General features: G+C 39.7%; 1 protein-coding gene across 5 annotated transcripts in view; it reads left to right on the top strand.

The window, feature by feature from the left end:
- The window catches only part of dgkh (diacylglycerol kinase, eta), an 86,556-nt gene extending 78,774 nt beyond the window's left edge, over window positions 1-7,782 (top strand). Inside the window, exons 28-29 of one of the 5 annotated variants that reach the window (XM_034147742.1) lie at window positions 2,787-2,917; window positions 6,879-7,782. In XM_034147742.1, coding sequence (XP_034003633.1) covers window positions 2,787-2,917; window positions 6,879-6,965 — 218 coding nt within the window. In that variant the 3' untranslated portion in view covers window positions 6,966-7,782. The remainder of the gene's footprint in view (window positions 1-2,786; window positions 2,918-6,878) is intronic. The other 4 variants (XM_034147736.1, XM_034147737.1, XM_034147739.1 and 1 more) reach the window with 4 other exon arrangements.
- The last annotated feature ends 9,939 nt before the right edge of the window (window positions 7,783-17,721 follow it).

The following is a 17,721-nucleotide window of genomic DNA, read 5'->3' as shown; positions in this document are numbered from 1 at the left end:
GTTACTTAATGTTACTTCATGTTAAGGCTAATACAAATGACAAGGCTGTAATGCTAACTAACGTGCTAGCTACTAGCTAGCTTGATCAAGCCACTCCTGGTCCTTTCATCAGACGGGAAACGAAAGAACGAGCAAGACCCATTGCTGGTATGATAACAACTTGGTACTAAGCACACAGGCATCTTGTTAAAGTTATCTTATAGATAGATTCTATCTATATGGCGCTGATCTTAGCTATCTCTTAGTGGAGGAAAACAATTGTGACATCACTTACGCGACTCTGGGATTTGTAGTCTTTCTAGTTGCGTATTTTTCATAGTCTTATATTTCAACAGTTTTACGACAAACTGTGACTTTTTTGACATGGAAATTATTTTTTAAGATTGACAAACATCATATGTGTAATTCATGGCACAATTCAAACGGGATCGAAAGATAAGTTTTCTCTCTCCATTGACTTCAATACATTATTTTTCCGAAATAAGGTCCCATGGACCGGAAGTAGATGGGCGGGACTTCGGCTCTCTATAGTAACTGAAGGAGAGAGTAATGTCAAATGACAGTACAATTGACCAATCATATCTTCCCTCTAAATAGGTGGGTTTTATTATCGGGCGGACTTTATGACAAGTTCTGCCCGCTGTGAAGCTTTTCTTGTTTCCATAGCGACAACAACTTCCTGTCAACAGCGTAAACTCACGTTCAAAATAAAAGCATGCCAAATTACGCTTAAGACATACAACTGCAACGAAAGTAACAAACACAATGCAATATCATTTCCAATGTCAAAGAACACAAATTGGGTTCACAGGTGTTGTTTTGTGTGGTAGAGGGTCGCTGTCATTGATGCGTTTTGCACCCTGGGCCGTTGTTTTGATATTCCGCTGAAGTATACGCTGTGACGTAGTAACTCTTTTTTTTTTTAGGGGGGGGGGGGGGGGGTCAGAGGGCCTAGGTATAAAAGTCACAGCTCGCCACTTTACTTGAGTACTTCTACTTTTTTAGAAGTATTTTTAAACACGAGTATCTGTACTTCTACTTGAGTGAAGGATGTGTTTACTTTTGCCCTCTCTGGACAGACTCTGCTCCATCTGCCGTCTCCGATTGTAACTCCCTGAACTTTTCTAAAATGGTTTCCCTCTCGCTCCAGAGGAGGAACATGACGTTTTTTTGTGTTGTTTATCTGTTTCCATGTAAGGGTTGTTTCAGTTGCATAGTTGGCAGGTCACAGTGACACAGCTAGAGCTGCTCAATTCATCTAAAATGTATTCAAATCGCAATATATTTTTCTTCCAAATCCTGCAGCCCTAGGCCTTAACATTGAATTCAAAATGATTTTATGTCACACAAATGTTAACCCCTTTATATTTTACTTAAAAGGAAGGTGTTCAATCAGAATCCACTGAGTGACAACGGGGAGGCTCAAATAACTTTCTAAGGAGGCAAAGCAAAATTGTATTTATCTTTGATTAGGTTTCATAGTATTGGCGTTGTTTTGGGCCCCGTAGCTGAGCAGCTACAACAATCATGTTAAACTTGTAATCACACTCAATATTTCAGTAACTAAATCCTGCTTTACATATTAAGGCATCACATGATTGCAATGCGATATTCTGAAGAGGCTGTTTCAGTACAGATATTGATTCTGATACTTTTGATCGCAGGACTTTCACTTCTAACAGAGTATGTTTACACTTTAGCATTAGCCCTTTTACCCGAGCACCTCGTCCACCACCTGTGGAAACTAGGACGATTATCTGGAAGTGCTACCATCCTCTGTTCAGTTATTGATACTAAAAACCTCTACCTACTTCATGAGGACACACACACGCACACACACACACACACACACACACACACACACACACACACACACACACACACACACACACACACACACACACACACACACACACACACACACACACACACACACACACACACACACACACACACACACACACACACACAAAGCTTTACTCCAACAGGTTCCCTCCCATCATGCCCCGCTCCATCATCAACACACACTCCATGCATCAAGTTATTATTTATTTCATCCACTGGTAGAAACACAAAGATGGGGTGTGTTTCAGGTGTTACTGTATATCACACAGTGTGACCCTCACCATCACCTCCCTCCATTCATGTTCTCATCTTCATGGCTTCAACAGGCGTAAAGTCAGAGCAGAACAAGGCTGCAGGGGTCAAAGGATATGTTGAAATATGTCTATGTCGATTAATTTGAACACAAACCAGCCGGAGATCAACACTTTTTGGTTGCATTTTAATATTTAAAGAGTAAAAAAAGTCAATACCATACATCCAGATGACCAAACACTAACTTGATGTTGCTGCACACTTACTGGGTAAATGTTTTCATACATAGAAAGGTTCAAAGGTCAGTGCAGGTCCTTTCAGCGCGGGCTGGTTATTTGGCTGTTTTTCTTGCAGTATTTTTGCACAGGCTGCCTTTTCCTCCTACTATTTCCTGTGTGTTCTCATTGGTCGGTGATGTGCATGCCTTGTTCTGCTCAACCTTTGACCTTTTGTCAAACTCCTCCCAGCTGCCGCCCTTTTCCCTTCCTCTCTGGCGCTTTTCCCTCCATCTTTCGATGACCCACCACACATTGTGTCCATCTGTGTGTGTGTGTTGACATATCCACATAAAGTGCTGTACGAGAGAATGGATGAAGTGTGGGAGTGTGTGGATACCAACGAGGCGCCCTGAGCCTCTCTCTGCTCTGCCCCGTGTGTGTGTGTGTATGTGTGTGTGTGTGTGTGTGTAGTGGAGAGGTGGGGTCCAGAGGAGGTGGGGGTCTGGTTGGAGCAGCTGAGTCTCGGGGAGTACAGAGACACCTTCATCCGACACGACATCCGCGGCTCGGAGCTGCTGCACCTGGAGAGGAGGGACCTGAAGGTACACACACACACACACACACACACACACACACACACACACACACACACACACACACACACACACACACACACACACACACACACACACACACACACACACACACACACACACACACACACACACACACACACACACCTTCCTCCCTGTCCTCTGTTCTTCTGACGCTCTTCTAGATGTCTCCCTGTTCTGCCTCCTCGCTGCATTGCTCTTGCTTGGCTGCTACTGTCTGACGTTGCTTGGTGAAAAAGTCGCTGTAACCCACTAACACTAACTGGGATGGGATGGGTGTGTGTGTGTGTGGGGGGGGGGGGGGGGGGTCCAAACTGGGGCTGGTTTCACAGGACAGGAAGTGCAAAGTCAGGCAGGAAGTGTAGCTGAGATATGCATAGAAGCTAATACATGTCATTTAGCTGATGCTTTTATCCAAAGAGACGTTCAAAGAGTGCAATAAACCATACAGATACCAAACTCAGAGTAAGAGGAATGCAGATATATTTGATTCAAATTCCTTAAAAGTGCTGGTGAATACGTGCATTAGGTCTCTGTCTTTTTTGTGTGTTAACCTTGTTGTCCTTGGCTCAAATTCGTCTCGTTTTTAAATGTTTTTGTATGTCTGATAAAGGGTTATGTCATCTAATTGGCCCAAAAATAATATGGACAGTTCTGTACATTCGCAAGAAGAATGTATGATTGTATTTACATTGAATTATGGATGTTTTATTCAAAAGTAAAGCATCTCTGGTCTTCAAAAGGTACATTTTCAATGAATATCTGACTTATACCAGTCTATGATTGTTGTTTTTATCCTCTGATCTCAACTTTAGTAACAAATATTCAACTTTTTTGCCTTTTTTTAACTCGAACATAAGATTTAATTTTGTGTAAAGTAGGTATATTGATTAAAAATTCCAAGTGTTCTGATCATAACTTTGCAATTAAGTTTTTTCTTAAAAGGTGATGATTTATACTATGTTTTATGAACATTCAAACCAGATTTGGTCAAGAAAAGATGCACCTTGATGTCAAGACAATACAAAGGTTAATGGCCAAGCGATACAACAAGGTACGGTGTGTTCAGTCTTCAATGGAAGATATGTAGACTTCTCGCCTTCTTGACATCAATAGGAAGTTTCTTGTTCCACCATTATGGGGCCAGGATAGCAAACAGGTGTGTTTTAGTTAAGGTGGTACCTGGGTCCACCTCTCAGTGAAGGAGCAGTGTGCCGATTGGCCGATACAGATTCAAGTACACATGCTGGAGTGTTTGGTTTGACCGTGTCCTGGATGTAGAAAGAACTGGATCAGCATCTCTCATGGAGATTGAAATGACTGTCATTTGTCTTTACACTGAAAAACAAGCATGCACACATTCACTTATTGTATTTCTGGTCTGTGGGACATTTGTTTGCTCCCTTCCTCCTCAAAATGTAAGTGTTAACCACCATCAGCTCTCCTGCTGTAACAAAGGAAGTAATGTTTTGTTGATAATTAATTCAACAGTAATCAAACAGGGATGTCGCTTTGTTTTGTTTGAACGTCACTCACCTATCACATCCATTTCCCCGAAGACACAAACTCAGCTAATCACTGAAAATGTTTTCTAATTTGCTGGTAAATACAATTTGAATTATAAGCAAGTCAAAAGTGATTAGAAATGTAAAAAGGAATAACAATAACAAAAAACAAAAGAAATATTATCATAGATACTATCACAGATTTTCTGTCTCCCAAACACCCGTCCTGCAGCTGTCACGTTTTCAGAGATCCCCCAAAAATGAACTGTTAGCTCGATCAAAATGTATTTATTTTGGGTTGCACGTTTTTCTGAGTGTTTTCAACCGATAACAAAAAGAAAGCGTTGTGCGTTGATATTGTGTTTGCTCAAAATAAAATAACAAACCTTTAACACATTCAACAAAGGCCTTACAATAGTCAAACAAATCAAACAAAAGAGGCAAAACTCAAATAAAATAATAAACAACTTAGGTAGACTTTCTTTCTTTTTTTAGGCTTGTATAACTTTAAAGGTGGGGTAGGTAAGTTTGAGAAACCGGCTCGAGATCGCTAGAATTTGAAAAAATACACAGCCGGAAGAAATCTGCTACTTCCTTCCAGAGCCCCTCCTCCAACACACACGAACGCGCACATGACCAATGAGGGCACGAGATAAGTTTGTGCACAGATGGAAGGCTGACAGGCAGGTAGGCCATCCAGTTATTTTAGCCGGGCCGGCTCAGATGATTGGTCGTGCTTTTTACAGTACTACGGCTTCCACAGATGATATTTCTTTATGGATTTTTTGTCAAAGCACTTCAGATATTCATTGCTATCGGGATGTTAAGAGCATTCCATGTAATATAACAACAAGTGTATCTCGAGCCGGTTTCTCAGACCCTACCTTTAATCTTATCTTAACGGTTAAAAACTGTGCCTCGACGGCGTCTTTCCGACAGGTTGCCCATAGAGAGGCGAAGTCCCGCCCCTTCTACTTCCGCCCCATGGGACCTTATTTCTGAAAAATTATGGATTGAAGTCAATGTTTGAATTGTGCCACGAATTACACACATGATGTTTGTCAATCTTAAAAAATAATTTCCATGTCAAAAAAGTCACAACTGTTGTTGAAATATAAGACTATGAAAAATACGCAACTAGAAATACTACAAATCCCAGAGTCGCGTAAGTGATGTCATTAACGTGACACATTACACTCGTGTTACTCACCGAAACCTTGTGAAGCCGGTCCCGCATGCTGGCTCTTACGGAACCGACTAACTCCCCTTGTGTGTATGCACAGCTCTCAACATGCCCAGACTTGGAGTGATTTTCACCTCTTTTAATACTTTTCGCCTCATTCTGAAAGAAAGAAGTGAAATGTGCCAACGTGACGGCCATCTTGGTGACGTGTGCGAGACCAGAGAAGTAGTTCATTGAGCGGTTTCACACAAACAAATGTGTTACTTCACAGTTTTACGACACTTTTTTATTTGTTTGACTTGCAAAATTATCTTTTAAATTGACAAACATCATATGTGTAATTCGTGGCACAATTCAAACGGGATCGAAAGATAATCTTTCTCTCTCCATTGACTTCAATACATACTTTTTCCGAAATAAGGTCCCATGGAGGTCCACCGGAAGGGGAGGGACTTCGCTTCTCTATCTCTGGGTGTTTCTCAATCGAGAGTACGCTTGCTTGGTAGCACATGTCTGCCAAGCATCTTGCTTCAGAAGCGAGGCAAGAATACTTCCTGCCATTCGGAAAACGAAGAGTGGAACAGGCGAGCAAGTGTGCAGGTGTGCGTCATATGAGAGGCCCCGCCTTACATCTTCCGCCACAGATTTGGGGAAATTGGTCCGTGCGCAAAGCATTGTGGGGATTTTAAGACCGCGGAGTCTACTCATGTGCAGCCTCGATATTTCTCCAAACGGAGTACGCCGGGCTCGGTAGATTTCCAAGTATGCTGGAGATTGGAACAGTCCTTCGGCGGCACTCGATGACGTAGTATGCTTGAAATAGTGGCTCTGAAGCAGCTTTACTCGCGATTGAGAAACACCCTTTGTCTCTTTAGAGGAGGCCTATTGGGAATTGTAGTCTTTTATACTGTGTTGACTACAGACGTCACGGTTAGGTGTTAGGTATTATGCTCACTGCTTGTAGCACTTCGGGATTTGAAATCAAATATGAAGTGCTTTATAAATGGAACCCATTATTATTATTATTATTAGGTGGCCTTTTGTATAAAAAAACAAATACTGGCTCTAACCGGTTGCCTGATTATAAAAATAGCAACAGAGCTCTGTATCTCTGGAAACCTCCAACACCTCCAGTAGTTGTTGAGATATTTCCACCTGAAGTAAATAAAGTCGCCCTTTATGCCGGTGTTTGGTCACCTGACTCAAGATAGACTTGTCTCTTTGTGTTTCTAATCTGTGTGTCTCCTTTCTTTCTCCTCAGGATCTGGGGATATCGAAAGTGGGTCATATGAAGAGAATTCTCCAGGGAACTAAGGACCTGGCCAAGGCCTCCATGGTTGACCTTTAACCCGGAAGCAGACGCTACCGAAGAGAAGGGGCGGGGCTTAATGATTCCCCTCACAGTGGAAGAGTTTGGCAGCAGCACCGTGGGCAGGGAAGGAGAAGAAAGGCCTTAAAGAGAGCTGTGTTGTCATCCAGAAACCGTTTGGTGCCAAATGGAGAGAGGGGATGGAAACAAGAAAAGGACGTCATGGATCTTCACAACAAAAAAAGAAGCCATTTCTAAGTTAATAACCATTCATAGCACACAATCAGGTATGCAAGTATCCATACTGACAGCTGAGTTGTAATTACAAATAGTAGCAGAACCAGGACTTCCATGAGTGTGGCTTTAGTTTCAGTTTGTAGACGTGGAGTTTGGGTTTCATTAGCACGACAGAACCGTGGGAACATCACAGTCTCTGGATTAAAACAGTGGGAAACTGTCGCATGCGATGCTTGCTCAACCTTAGATATGTTTAACTGCATGATTAGTGTCTTGATTATTTTGTGTGCAGAATAACACTTGAACAAGTTTTACATGACTTAAGTATTACGATGCCATTTGTTACTACTGAAAGCATCCTTAGTTCGGTCCTCAATCTTTCTTTTCTAGCTTTAATTTATTTCGTTTGCATGATGATGATGATGTGTCAAAGACTTGTGCCATACTTTCAGTCATTTAGTGTAAAACGTGCTTTATTGGTAGAAGTCATAATAGGTTTGTTTTTTTTAAAGCTGTTGGGGTATATCAACCCAGTCTCACGGCATTTCGTGTTATAGTCACGACATGTAATCTATTGATTCGTGTTCACCAACACGATTTCCCCATTTTTTTCGTGTCACACAGAACGATTTGAAAAGCAATGTATTTCTATTGGTAGTGTGTTTCGTGCCTGCACCACGTCTTTTGGTCCGGTCGGGTCCAGGTCGGGTCTTGGAAGACTGGAAGCTGTGTGGTTCATAAAAACATGTTCTTTTGGCGCGTTTCCACTACAGCGCGGAGCACGGTTTAAGAGGGCTGTGACGTCAGCGGCCCGTCTTTGGTTGCGTTTCCACTTGGCCTAGTACCGGCCGGCGGGTCCTAATTCACAGTTTTTCTGGCCTCATAAAATCGCGGGTCTAGGGCCAGAGACAACGAGGCTGAGTCGGGCTGAGTATGCTAAACTAGAGAGAGCATCGCTGGCAAGGGGACAACAACTACAACAAGATGGACATATTTGACCGTGATTTAATTGTAATACACGTTTCAAAATGATGCCGAAGTAACAACATACTGATACCGGTTAGTAAAAACCATGAATTAATGCTTTGACAAGTCTGCAGACAGACGGCAGAGGAAAAACCTTTTAAAATGCGTGTTTTCTAAATGGAGATTGGCTAAGCTAACGCAGTATATGCTCCGACCGTCCACACTCACAACAACGGCCTATACAGACATAAATAAAGCAGCGACTGTATTCACCATGACACAGGCAGTCTGTGGTTTGTACTTGTTTAACTTTTGTCTAGTTTCTGAACATATATGAGGAGCTGTGAGCTTGAGTGCTAACAGCTAACGGCTGTGTTGTTTTTCTGGGGTTCTCATTGAAGATGACGTCACGGCTCCGCCTACACTGCGTTACTATAGATACTACCCCAGTTCCTAAACTGTAATGGAAATGCGCCATAAAGTGAGCCAGTCCTAACGAGGCCCAGCCATACCGAGCGGGGCCGAGCGAGGCCGTGTAGTGGAAACGCGCCATTACTCAATATCAAGCCACAATTATTGTTTTTTATTTTAAATCGTATAATGTCGGACTTTGCCGTCAGTGAGGAAAATAAATGTTGTGACTATAACACGAAATGCCGTGAGACTGGGTTGGGTATATGGAGTTTAATATTTGTACGGTGACACGTTCTTAGTGGATATCAGTACCAAAGTGAATGTGGAAGAAGAAAACATCTGATCACTTAGTTTGCAGCTCTTAATTTAATAAGCAATTAGTTTGAATTCCATTTAAGGTGAGATGAAAATGCTCATTAGTCAGGAGAGGAAATTCATCGTATTAGCTGTAGGGTTATTTTTAAAGGAACTCTTAAAAAGGCACTTTTAACGTCTTGCTTTGTGCAAGTGCAAACACTCATATCATTACATAGCGTTAACGGTTCACCTCAACTTTGTAACTTTTGCCGATTAACACAGTATTTAACACTAACGAGGATAGCTTTTAAATAGAGCAGTTGATCTGCAGCCTGCATAGCGTTGTTCAAGTGCAGCTTTTTTTTTCTTCTTCTATTTACAAGTTGTTAGAAAACACTTATTTTAGTTTCTTCTAAGACTGGTGGCATTACAGGGTATATTTCTATATGTGATGCTAAGTTTTGTATATACATATATGCACTGTATATACAGTATGCCAGTGTATGCAAACAATGTTTGTAAGTGTTGTAGTCTAATAATGCATTTGTAGATTTTGCTGACATGGCATGCATTGTCAACAGCTTACACATTTGATTGTGTATATTACACCATAACAATTGTGTACGTTGTTCTGATCTCTTGATGATGCTGTTGTATTCTTATGATGGTGCAATATTTTATCTCTTGTTTTGATACTGTCTCTGCAGCTTTCCAACATGATGTTTCTCAGTGCGAAAAAAAAAAGTTTTTTGTACATCCTCGAGGTTTGGGGATTTAGATTTTAAAAAGTTAAAGCCCGCAGACAGACTGCTTTTTCTTATGGACTCCACACACAAAAATATTCTTCCAGCGGTTCACTAGTTTGTAGTTTTGCTCCTCTGTGCTTCCAGGGTGATACACTGAAGTAGGACTGTGTCAGTGAATGGCAGACATGACTGTTGTGTTCACATGTAATATGTACCACAATGCATCTGTGTGTGTTTGGGCTACTACAACAGTGGATAACTTATCAGCAATTGTATATTTACCATTGCCAACTTACTATATCATTTCAACTCTAGTTCCCCCTTTGGAGAATAATTAGTTGCCTTTATGTCCTCTAAGAGTTATATATATATGTTTGCTGTTAAGGATTTATTTAAAACCTTACTTTTTTAACTTAATATCGAGTGCCACATTTTCATCGTTCATCAAAGTATCCTTCAAAATAATAGAAATGACAGTGAAACTACCGTAATATCCCACCAGAGGGCGACTCTAAACAGAATATTTACTGTTTATCTGCCGACAATCAATTTAGTCAGGCTATTTATTTGCTATTTTCTGCAATATTGCTCATTGGCATGCAGGAATCAGTTCAATTCCAATCTAATATACGAGTTTTCATGCAAATCCTGCCTAAAAGAAGATATTTGTAGCTAAAGATGGACAGATTAACACATATTCTTCCGTATTTTATCGCACCGCAGCCTGACTGAAGATCATTTGTGGACAAAACTCTGCCTTTAATTCATTAGAATATCAAAATCATTGATACCTTTTATGACCTTTTGCTATAGAAACTCTATTTAAGTTTCAGTATGTGCTTTATATGGAGCAGTATCTGCTAAACGCTGCCTTGTTCCTGCAGTGCTCGTTAAGTCTGGCCTCAAATCCACATTTAATCTTCATCACTGATCCACTCTCACTGTTGCAGCTCCTCACCTGTTCTGTCTCTGTTCGTCCAAAGTGTCTGCTGGGTTTCTCTCAATCTCAAGTGTTTTGGCCCCAGACTTGAAGTAGCCACCTCTTAATCTCCCTCGCTGTGTTTTCCAGTAGTTTGTAAATAATGCTGCAAAACTGCCTGGTTTTCCCGAAAAACCAAACGAAACCCATGCAAGGATCTAAAAAAAAAAAAAGACGGGATGAACATATGGTTTTTGACGTGGTTCCTATGGGAGAAAAGTGAGTTTCATTTGTTTACATTATGTTTACAATGGCACAGTTTTAATTTTTAAGAATATATATGTAGGTATAAACAATATTTGCATATTTATTGCCTAAGGTTAACTGACATGATGTGTATTGTGTTTTCACATTTGGAATATAATGTTACAGTTGTCACCTGTATTACTATCTGGATGATTTTTGGTAAAGTAGTTGATCATTTGTATGACTACTAAGTGACTGTTTTCTGTGCCTTTTTATGGTTAGAATGCATGGTTAACTATTTATTACGATTTGGAGTCACTGAGATGTGTATTTTTGTATTCTGAATAAATAAATGGTTGAGCTTTTGTTGTACATTTGTAAGGTGCCTTAAAACAGGCTACCTATTCATATCTCTCTTCTTCAATAAAACCAAATACATATGCAGTTTCTGCCTCACTTTGTGTTGACTTCCCTTCAAGGAAATGAATCAGTGCTATATCTCAAGGGAATACAATGAGTTTAAGTTGAGTGTGCAAAGATTTAAAGCTATTTAGTGGCTTTTCAAATGAGAAAACCTTCTGTTTAAAGTTTCTCCATAGGACAAATTGATAGTTACGGCTGTAACTACGGTTCTATGAGTCCCTACTGACCGCCAGAGGCGGTGCTTTAGCACTGGATATATCCATCGCACGCATGCGCAGTTCGAGTACCAATAACAACAAAGTCACCTGTGACCCACGTGACACCGGCTACATAGGCCGGCGTCATCAGAGGATCTGTTCCCAGAATCTTCTCGCGAGCACACAATAATTCTGAGTGACAGGATACTCTGGCGGTCATCCGGGACTCATAGAACCGTAGTTACAGCCGTAACTATCGTTCTATTTCATCCCTACTGACCGCCAGAGGCGGTGCTTTAGCACTGGATGACTTATACCAACCATGTCATGAAGAATCCAAGCCCTTGCTCACTACTGGAAGCAGCGGAGCTCGCCCGCGACGCCGCAGCGCAGATGGTCTCCAGGGGCACCACTCTCAGGGCAGCCCAAGATGTTGAGATGCTCCTTGTAGAGTGGCATCTCAGCCCTGATGGCAGGGGGCGGCCACTGGCCCCGTAGGCATGTGAGATGGTATTGACAACCCAGTGGGGCAGCCGCTGGTTAGAGGGCACAACCTCCTTTAGTGCCGCCCTGGCAAACAAAGAGCTGCTCCGACTGCCGTATACAGGCAGTAGCCTCGATATACGCCCTTTGGGCACCCACAGGGCACCCACAGGGCACCCACAGGGCACCCACAGGGCACAGCAACTTCGACGTGCCGTTCTCCTGAATGTCAAAGCGTGCCAGCTGGGCAGGCTGATTAAAGTGGGTTTGTGGAAGCACCCTGGGCAGGAATGCCAAGGGCAACACCTGAGAGTCCCACCTCGGGCATGTATCGCTTACGGAGACGACATGCAACTCCCCAACTCGCTTCCCTGAGGCTATGGCAAAAAACGGGCAAAATATGGCACCCTGGGCTTTCCATACAAAGCTGCACGCGGCCAGCTGCATGCAGAGAAATCCCTCAGATCAAACGTTCAAACCTGAATGCTGTAGGCTACAAGAATGTAGCCGCGGTACTCTCGCACAGCGAGAAGATGAGAAGGAACAGATCCTCTGATGACGCCGGCCTATGTAGCCGGTGTCACGTAGGTCACAGGTGACTTTGTTGTTATTGGTACTCGAACTGCGCATGCGTGCGATGGATATATCCAGTGCTAAAGCACCGCCTCTGGCGGTCAGTAGGGACGAAATAGAACACTTATTAGTCTGTTTGCCAGCTCATAGAGTCCTGTTGTGAACCAAGAAATGTTGAGTACCCAAAGTTTATGTTAGAAATGTATAGTATGGGTCCCCAGCATATTGAAACTGCAGGATGCTAACTTGCATTTGTTGGCCAATTTGCTTTATTAGCATACATTTACTTAATTAGCATACGCAGACAATAGCAACAAAAGTTGCTTGGCTGATTTGGACCATTTTGGAGTGATTTGGGGGGTTTTGAGGAGGCAACATTACACACCATAACATGCATTTATTAACCTTTTGCTAATGTGAATAGGTCTGTTGAATGCAACATCCAGTCTGATGTATGACAGTCATTTTCAGCTAAATGTGTTCATGCAACCGATTGAAGGAGCAGAAATATAACACATTTAGCTGAAAATGACATTTCCAGATTCAAAATTCAAGGTTTTTATTGTCGTTTGTACATCGCTACAGTGTAGTTATGACAATGAACATCTCAGGCTCCTCCAACAGTGCAACACAATAAAACAGATAACAGTGCAAGTAAATAAAAATAAAATATAATATAATACCAAAATTGCTGATTTGGACCATTTTGGAGTGATTTGGGTTTTTTTGAGGATGCTGAGTACAGTTTCAGTATCAACAATGGCAGTATTAACCAGCAAATGCCAATATTTGTTTCGTTTGTACCTCTGTGTGCTGATTTTGATGAATATTTGATCGATTTTGAAGATTTAGGGGACTGGATCATTTGGATTTGACAGATTGCTCATTTATTTGAGAAAGACAAATATGACCACTTTATGGTTAAAACTGTCTTTTTTGTTCCTGAAAAGGTCAGATATGGATTCAGCTTCCTCAATAACCCCCAAAACCACTCCAAAATGGTCTAAATCGACCAAGAAATGTTAAAACTATTATCCACATGCCCATTCATTTTAGTTAACACAACTTATGCTAAGTTATACAAGTTAGCATCCCTGCAGTTTTCATGTGCTGGGGACCCGTACTATACATTTCTATTTGTAATTTGGGGGTACTCAACATTCCAGGGTCTTCACTATGCTGGCAAGTAGACTATTGGATAAATCAGTTGTGGAAAACTCATGTTTTTTCTCTTCATCTCTGGCGATCTCTGCCCATTCCTTTCCAGCTCGGTTTCACCACTTGTCAACAAGGAGTTACCTCAACTTGTGAAACATGGGGAGTTTGTCCAACTTCCATATGTTGTTGTTTCTCGTGATGTGACCGCAGTAAACTCAAGTTTCCAGGAGGTTTGGCTTGCATTTTCTCTGAGATGCATTGACAATCTACATGGAAATACAATAACATGTGGAGGAAATGGAAACATGTCGGGGAACTATTTCAACATTCAGTCATCAGGTTTGAGTTATTCAAGGACTGACTGATTATTTCTCAGTTCATTTATGCGTTAACAACAACAAGCAACACTTGGCACACATTCTTTTGATTATTGAGTTTTACCCTTGAGATGTTTTCCTTTAAGCAACCAGAGAAGGTGTGGTTTTAAAATCTGAAGTGATATCAAATTACTAGAAAATGAGGTCACACAGGTGCAGTTCAGTTCAGTCTCTTGGATGGATTTACAGTCAGGTGCACAAGCAGACACACAAATGGTTGAAAAAACAAATTATGGTCAATCTACAAATTGCTGCTTGGAAATAATTTACATTTTTTATGATATTCTTTATTTTAGAAACGCCCACTTTCGTTAAAATGGGCATATATAATATTTTGAATGTTACATCGTTTATTTGAAGGAGTGAACAGTGTGCAATGTAACTAATTAACAATGTATTGACTACGTGGAATAAATAAACACCAATACATGTCAATAGAGCATAGCATCAGCTGCACATTTAGTGATACAGCTGTATCCCTTACGCAAAGAAAATATATTTCCCCATAGATTAACTGTCAATATATTACATTATTTAGTGTTCTGATTTACTGGTTAATTGAAAAGATTTAATAAAGTAAATCTTGCTGTTGGCTGCACCAACTGATACGGATTAATAATCAACAGGAACAAAATATATATTCATATCAACAAAATATATTGAAGATATATAGAATAATATATTGTGTTAATATATTACAATATATGGGATAATATATCAGTAATTGCCGCTTTTCATATATTGAGTAATATATGTAAATGTATATAATATATTGGTTGTGTATGTGAACATACATTTACTATATATTCAGATTTATATGGGGACATGTATATCAGGGATGGGCAAATGGCGGCCCGGGGGTCGCATGCGGCCCGCACCTCCTCTTTTTGCGGCCCTCAGATTAATTTATAAACAACGTAATTAATTTAAAAAATATATATATTTTTTTTACTTTTAGTACTGATACCGTCCACTAGACTCATAGTTACGTCGCGAGCTGCGTACATGATTTCGTTCGGCAGCCAAATACCGCGAAATGATGCATCTGTAACAGTTCTGTTTAAAACTTTTAAAAATGTAATTGCATTCATCTTTAAAAGACTACTTTTATTGAATGAGAGTTTTACCTAGCACAATGAGCCTGGGGTGGTGGGAATGGAGAACTGGGCCTCGGCATCGGCAGGAGTTATAGTCGCCTATGAGTATTAGAATTTAGATGAACAAACAAAGGCATAGAAAAACCCTGAAATATGTACTGACACAAAGCTACAACCCTCGATGTTGTAAGTAGCAGTAGTAAATACATACGTATATACAATATACAACAATACACATAGTGCAATTAGCAGTACCAGTAATAAAATAACTGAATAAATAACTAAGCTGAATAGTGAATAAAGTGATATGTGAAAAGTAAAATTACAGTGAAATGAAATGACAGTGCGTTCCTCACCACTGCGATCTGGCTCCTCTGACCTCTTGACTTGTGGTTCTGCAGGCTTAGTTCGACCTAGGAATTTCAACGATGCTCCTGTAAAATATACAGTTATAGTATTATGTGTCAACATTAAAATAACATACATTGGAGAGCAACATGTGAAATTCCATTGACTGTAGGCTACATATTATCCACACAATTGTCAGCAGGGGCAATAACAACTAAAATGTGAACTAACTCAGCCACTGTCAGCGCATTCGATTACTGTTTGGGCTTACTGCCGTGGATGGGCTGCGTTCCACTCCAAATAGCTGGTCGGCCGTAACCAGAATCCAAACGCCAGCTGTTTTATGGATTCTCATTTAATTTCCAAGAATATCTCAGTACAAATAGAAATAAGAAGTAAGTATATTATAGTATATTCAAGAATGAAAAAATATGTGCATATTTATACATATATATGTGCATATATATATGTGCATATATGCGTGCATATTTGCATATATGTGTGTGTCTGTATATATTTATAAACTGTATATTATTTTCCATCATTCAATGGACAATGGAGTATTTGTACTTTTTTAATATATACCATCAAACATATGTTCATATATAAAGTGGGTAACTATACAAAACGAAGTGAGATAACTGTTTATTAATATCTGTTCAACTTTATGTAAACTTGTGTAACTCATGAAAGATAAATGAGTGTTTCAATAAAACTATTACATATACAAATGTATAGTGCAGTTTTTGTTTTCATTGCAATATTATTTTTTTATATGTATCAATATATAGCCATACATGGTCCATGCATATATTGCAATATATAAAAAAATATAAGGACTACTTTCCCATATATGGAAATGTATGATCCAGTATATTGTATTATATTTACCAATATATTACAATATATTTTTGTTTCATAAGGGTATTTACAAATGTTAAGCAGCCATTTGCGAGTGCTTTGTATCCGTTACAAGCAGCTAGAGAAAGGGTGCTTTAGAAATAGCAAAACGGTATATAATGTAGGCTACCATAAAAAATGTGTCTGCAGGGAGATTTAAATACATGCAAAATGCAATATTTGAATAAATTCAATGACACATGTTGGCATTTCACTTCTTTCAACAGGGGTAGTTTGTGTGTTTATATATCTTTATCCACTGTGGCATAAAATCATATTCTATGAAACATAAATGCTGTTAAAAAACGTGACTAAACCATGTTCAAAACACACTGCAGTTTGATTGCTCTGTGATCGACAGCGCCAGTGCGACACACATCGTTTTCTCGTGGTTCGATTGATGATGCCTCGGTCTTGTTTTCATGGGAAGAAGGTGATGCGCCGGAAATGGGGAGTTCGGTTCATTTTGGAGAATCGGTGAAAATGACTCGTTAGAGGGTAAAATGAATTGTTATTATTTTTAGCTTATTTAATATTTAAATAGTAATTTCTCAGAGTTAAATGCTGAAAATATGAGTTGAGCTACCGTCCTGACTCCCAACAAATAATACTGTATTTGTACAAGTGTACATTACAAGTAATATTCTATTGAGTTTTGAAAAGGGACTGGAATACTGCATCGATATGTTCGAAACGTTTTTTTTCAAAATGTAAAGAAAATGTCTAAAATTATAAATAGTGAAAAATCAAATATAAAATATTTCTAGTGTGAACCAAAATATAATACTAAATATTATACAAGTGATTTTTCTTAACCAAAACGACAACAATGGCAAAAAAAGACACATATTATTCTAATACGGGTCCTTTTTTAACCCATTATTGGAAGAGTGTAGGGTCCAGTCACTCGTGCATCTAAGGGTACACTTTTGAGGTACTTTATACTTTACTACATTTTGGAGGCAATTTTGTACTTTTTACTCCACTACTATTTATTTTACAAATGTTGTTACCAGCTACTTTGCAGGTATGAATTTAAAATACAGAATATAAATCAACCAAAAAAATCATGATTTGTTCTAATGATTATTAGAGGTTAAGCAACCCAGCAGTGTATCAAGTAATTTAAATAACCCCCACCTTTACCAAGTGAAGATTGACATGAATGCAATAATAATTATAATACTATGTAATATTTTTTAATCTGATGTGGGCCATACCGGAAAATGTGTACTTTTTGTACTTGAAGTGTATTGAGATACCAATACTTTTGCACTTTGACTTTACAATTGTGTAGTACTTCTTCCACCTCTGATACAATTGTAAAACTGGAGTAAGGAAAGCATGAGTGAAGTTGCTTCCCTTTAGTTACGTTGGTTACGTAATTTATGTCAGTTACGTTAGCAAGAACCGT

This window comes from Trematomus bernacchii, unplaced genomic scaffold (assembly GCF_902827165.1).
Source record: "Trematomus bernacchii unplaced genomic scaffold, fTreBer1.1, whole genome shotgun sequence".
Lineage (NCBI taxonomy): Eukaryota > Metazoa > Chordata > Actinopteri > Perciformes > Nototheniidae > Trematomus > Trematomus bernacchii.
The sequence above is the reverse complement of the archived record's forward strand: the minus strand, read 5'-3'. Positions and strand labels throughout refer to the sequence as shown.